At 50.9% G+C, this 5,767-nt stretch overlaps 1 protein-coding gene across 1 annotated transcript; it reads left to right on the top strand.

The window, feature by feature from the left end:
• The first annotated feature begins 264 nt into the window (after positions 1-264).
• Positions 265-2,596, top strand: LOC100379227 (ADAM 6 protein precursor). Its single transcript, NM_001173101.1, is given in 3 exon segments — positions 265-2,332; positions 2,334-2,344; positions 2,347-2,596. Coding segments are annotated over 3 exon segments (2,208 nt in total). The 5' UTR covers positions 265-351; the 3' UTR covers positions 2,563-2,596.
• The last annotated feature ends 3,171 nt before the right edge of the window (positions 2,597-5,767 follow it).

The following is a 5,767-nucleotide window of genomic DNA, read 5'->3' as shown; positions in this document are numbered from 1 at the left end:
GAGCCTCCCAAATTCCAGAGCCAGAAGCAAAGAAGGGACGTGGAGAGTGGAGAGGATTGCTGCTGCCTTCTCTGTCCTCTTCCAGGGGAGCATTCAGAGACCCGCCCTCCCATGGCAACCAAGGAGACTGAATGTCCAGGCCTTGCCCATCACACCCTTGCCTATGACCTCATCCCTTCGGGTGGTCAAGGTGACCTGCTAGGGGCCCACACGGGGAGCCTGAGCAGAACCTCTGCCCTCTGTGGCTGTCTACTTGAGGGTGACTTGGCCACAGCAGAAGCCCCAGACCTGGCTGCCCTGAGTGGATCCCCAGTATCTGCTCCTCACAGATGAGAGTCCCCGTGCAGGGACATGAGGATGGCAGACAGGCACCGATCCCTCAGGGCCCCACTTCTGCTGCTGGGGCTGTGGGCATTGCTGGGTCCAGTCCAGGCCTTCCCCGACCACCCCTCATGGCGCTATGTTTCTGCCGAGGTGGTGATACCCAGGAGGCACACACACTCTGGCAAAGGCCTTCAGGTGGCTGGCCGGCTCTCCTACAGCCTGCGCTTCGGGGGCCAGAGGCACATCATCCATCTACAGAGAAACACACGGTTTCAGCCCAAAAACCTGCCAGTGATAACCCAGAATGACCAAGGCGCCTTGCAGATGGAGCACCCCTACATCCCTCTGGACTGCAGCTACATCGGCTACGTGGAGGAAGTTCCTTACTCCATGGCCAACATTGACACGTGCTATGGAGGCCTGGAAGGGATCATGAAGCTGGATGACCTGACCTATGAAATCAAGCCCCTCCAGGATTCCCTCATTTTCGAGCACATAGTGTCTCAGATAGTGGCGGATGTCAATGAAACACAGCCTCGACGTCGACCTGCAGACAAGAGGCCCTCACCATTGGATGGGGCTAAGGGCGCCCCGGAAACCCGGATCCCTAGTAAGGTGTATGTATACCATCCTGTCATACTAAAAGGCTTTATTCAAAGTCCCAATGAAGTATACCTGAAATTTGGCAGCAACAGAACAAATACTATCAAATTCATGCTGAGATTTGGGGGTGCAGTTAAGGCAATTGTTGAAAATATATCTATTATATTCATTGTAAATGGATTGAGCATATATGATACGGGCGATCCACTCCAGATTAATGACTTCAGAGTGCCAGACGGTACTGTGTTTCAGCACTACCAACGTACATTCTATCTGAGCATGAGACCCAATATAGCCTTCTTAATACTTCTACAGGGACCTTATGAATTAGACGTTGCTCCACCGTATTACGGAGTATGCAATGACAAACACTTGATCTTTCTTGGTCTAAGGGGGAGACATTACTTCTTGGGAGCTGTCATAGGAGCACACCAGCTTGGGAGAGCTTTTGGGTTATTTTATGATGAGGCCTTTTGCCAGTGCCAGAGAAGGGCCACGTGTGTGATGTTCAAGCATCCTGTGCTAACAGATGCATTCAGCAATTGTTCCTATGTGCACCTGGCACACATCATCGGAGGACTAACACTCTGGTGTCTATATTTCACAAGTTTTACATACTATAATGAAACTGAGACAAAGTTTTTCTGTGGGAACAGAATAGTGGATGAAGGGGAACTGTGCGATTGTGGAACCTTCAAGCAGTGCTATACCAACCCGTGTTGTCAAACTACCTGTATGTTTACTGCCGGGAGCATTTGCGACGGGCAAGACTGCTGCACAAACTGCACCTACTCACCTTCAGGGACGCTCTGCAGACCCATCAGGAATATATGCGACCTGCCAGAGTACTGCACAGGAAGCCAATTGACCTGTCCAGAAAACCTATATATGCAAGATGGGACCCCATGCACTGAAGAAGGCTACTGTTATCAGGGAAACTGTTCTGACCTCACCATACATTGCAGAGAGATCTTTGGGGAAAAAGCTATGAAGGGTGAGTTAGACTGCTATCAGATAAATTTAAAAGGCAACAGATTTGGACACTGTCGCAGGAGGGCTTCACAGAAAAGTCACATAGCTTGTGCGACAACTGACGTTGGATGTGGAAGGCTGCAGTGCAGCAACGTCACCCACCTTCCCCGGTTGCAGGAGCATGTTTCTTTCCATCAGTCTAAGTTTGGAAACTCTTGGTGTTTCGGGGTGGATGAACACCGTGAGACACAAACTCTTGATGTTGGCTTTGTGCGAGACGGTGCGCTCTGTGCTCCTGGAAAATACTGCTTAAACACTTACTGCAGTGGCTCTGTGCCATCAATTTCTTATGACTGTGAACCCCAGAAGTGCAATTTTAGGGGAATTTGCAACAACAAAAAGGAGTGTCATTGCCATATAGGTTGGGATCCCCCACTGTGCAAAACAAAAGGTGCGGGTGGGAGTGAGAGCAGTGGGCCACCTCCACATTTAATGCGGACTGTCTCCCAGAGCATCGAGCCAGTGCGTCTTCTGAGAATTATATTTGGTCGCATTTATGCATTCATAGCAGTGCTGCTTTTGGGGGTGGCCACAAATGTGCGCAGTATCAAGACTATCACTGTTCCGGAAGGGCCAGCTCCTGAGGCTCCTCCACCAACTTAGAGAAAGTCAGCCCTCCAGTCCCTCAGCATCACAGCCACCATCGGAGGAATCAGAGGGCAAAGCTTCAAGTCCTTGACCGCCACACGGGTCCCCAGGGAGCCTTGGGGCCTCTGTGGGAATACAGGGGACATGGGCTCTGCAGACAACAGATATTCCTTCATTGGCTGCAGATGCTCACTGTGTAATAAACCCAAAATAAATGCTTCCACCTCTCAAACTGCTGGTCTTGGGTGTTTTGTAACAGCCAAGGGAAGCTGGGGAGTCCAGATGAGAGCTGAGCCCTGAGAACACGGGAGGAGCCTGGGCATCCTGTGGGAATCCTGGCAGTAGGGAGGGGTTCTCCACCTCCAGAAGCCACAAACTGAGATGGTGCTTCAGGAGAATGCTGCTGCTGGAGAGGACGGGACAGGCAGCCAAGAAGACTCAGAAGGACACCAGGAGACAGGAGCAGCCAGGCTCCTGCAGACTCTCTCCTGAAAGCGGTAGATGCAGCACCTGCCCTTTCCGGGAGGAAGGGGCCATGTGGCACCAGTTCACTCCTGGCTGCCAGGGAATGCAGAACATTCTCCAGGCTGGTGTCAAGGCTAGGGGGTGGCCCATCCACCAGAGACCAAGCCAAGGTCAGTTCCTTCCAAGCAGAAGGTGGCCATGTGGAAGGACAAACACTTGTGGCACAGCCCTCCAGCAGGAATGCAGCCCTTGTGAGGGATGCTCACTGTGACGTCACCACAATGATGTCAACTGAGCTTCTCCCAGAGCCCCAGAGTCCTGGGGTTACGCAGGCAGTTGGGAATTCATGAAAAGCTTTCGGAACTTTCCCCCAAAGCCCATGCTGTGTTTCCCAAACACAGCACATATTTTTATCTTAACTCTTACTCTCTTGCTCTCTGTACTCTGCCCAAGCTTGCTCCACACAGCCAGTTTGTCTCCCACTCTTCACTTTCTCAAATAAACTTTGCCACTGCACACATGGAAGATTAAAACAACGAGAAAGAAATTAATGGTGAAGCATCCTCTAGACAGCCCCTCTACTGCCTGCCTGAAGACAGGAGGCTCCGGGACACAGCTGCTGCCGCGGTGAGCACACAGAGATGTGTGCTGAAGGAAGCCTTCAGACCCACAGACCCATTGGCTGATCACACCTAGCGCTGCCCTCTCTCCGAGGAGGGGCGGTATGCATGCCAGCACAAACTGAGTCTGGTGCTGCTACCCGCAGGACACCAGTGGGGCGGGGGGCCTCATGCTCTGACCCCTGGCTGTTGCGCCCCAGAGCTCATGGGCAGGAAATCAGAGCCAACCAGCCTGAGTCCTTGCTCACACGAAAGAGCCTGCCAAGGCTGTGTCCCTGAGTTCTGGGAGCTCTACGAGATGTCACGATTCCATGTACCTTTGTTTCAGGGATGTGCTAGGAGCCCCTTGAGGTCCTGTGAGACCAGTGAAAAATTACTGAAAGCCTAAAGTTGCCGGGCAGTGAAGTGGATGTGTGAGCACCTGCCAGCCTCACTCTTTGCTCCAGGCCCAGTGGTGAGGAGGGGCCTCGGCTCAGGGAAGCGGCCTTCTGTGGCCCTGGGCCTGGGGTATCTACTTGATGGTCTGCCCTTGAGAAGGCTTGGCCAGACAGTGCCCTGTGGGTGGGGCCTGGCTTCCCAGAGCAGTGGGAAGGGGAGGATGTGGGATAGCCAAATGCCTGGGGCCACCTATGGGTGACCTGCCTGCAGAGGAAAGGTTACAGTGGTGGCCCAGGTCAGAAGCTGCCCTCCTCCCTGCTGCTGCTTCTCCCCCTTAGGCAGTCTGCGGGGCTTGTCCCCCAGGCTTTCCTGCTCAGCCCTCACAAGCTTGTTCTCAGTGCTCCCTAGGGCCCAACAGGGTCCCCAAGAGTGATGACTTGCATTGTGTTGTGTTATCCATGATGAAGCCATCCAACACACAGGGAGACCTGGCTGCTGTGTGCCCCGCTCTAGACCAGGTGTCATTCCACGGAGTACCCTGTCACAATTGTGCACTCTACGGTGACTGCAGGGTTAAGTGTCCTCAAAGTGTATGTGCGTATTGGTAAAGGCACTGCCACCCAGAACATATTCCAGATGTCCCAGGGAGTGTGGCTCTAGAAGATGTCTTCTCCTTGTTGCTCAAGTCAATGACAGGGATGTCGGTGTTGTGAACAGCAACCTGACAGGACAGCCTGAGTCTAGACCCAGGTCCCCTAAGTATCTCCATGGAGACACTGAGGACTAGGGTTCTTCTTGGTCCCCCTTTCTGCCTCCATGTTCACCATGAAGGAGCCCCACTTTGGAGCTATCAATCCTCTGTATCGAGGTACCCAGAAAAACAATTAATATACAATAGCTTACACAAGGCAGGCTTCCAGGAACAGAAGTGGAAGAGTCCTCGTGGCCTTTTGTTTTATCAGATGTGGCAAAATCCAGAATAGTTGTATGCACACTGGACAGCTGTCAGATCCAAACAGATGAAGAGCTGGAAGCTTGCTGTAGGGCCCCTGGCACCCATTTGTGTTGGAAAGCTGAGGGTCCTCCATTGGAAGGCTGAAATTTGCACCAGAAGGCCGAAGAATCTAGATATCAACCTCTGAAGCCAGTGGTGAAAACCTAAGCTGTTCTGAAAAAGAAAGTCTCTTCTGTTTCCCTTTTTACTCTTTCCAGGTTATAAATCTACTGATGCCATTCCCATCCAGGTTACATCTTCCTTCCTCAGATGGTGGCCTATAGGCCAATTTTCCACAGACATATCCAAATTTTATCAATCCCTGGATGGCTGTTGTTCACATCAAGTAAAATGTAGCATAATTAACAATCATAATCCATCCCCTGTCACCTTGGCAACCAGACAGAACCCCTTGAACAACACCTAACCTTCCAGTACAATTATTCTTAACACAATGCAAGTATCCTGGGTACAAATGGAAATATACTCTCACTTTCACCAGAATAGAAAGTTCTTCTTTGGTTGATGCCTACTCTTCTAATACTCCATAAGTTAAGCATTATAATACAGATTTAACAATACTGAAGAACTGATATTAAGTCAAGCAATGTTTTGTTACAAAAAGAAGAGAGATATCTGCTTAATATATGCATATCTATGCACATACATATTAAAAAAATTAGAAATACACAAGATAACTACAATCATCAGTCATTGGAAGGCTTGCATCCTGCATTCAACCAGCATGGGTGGGAGACCCTGC

The sequence above is a fragment of the Cavia porcellus genome, unplaced genomic scaffold (genome assembly GCF_034190915.1).
Source record: "Cavia porcellus strain 051 isolate PalLab524CR breed Dunkin Hartley unplaced genomic scaffold, mCavPor4.1 scaffold_20, whole genome shotgun sequence".
Taxonomy (NCBI): Eukaryota; Metazoa; Chordata; class Mammalia; order Rodentia; family Caviidae; genus Cavia; species Cavia porcellus.
This window is presented reverse-complemented; position numbering and strand designations above follow the sequence as displayed.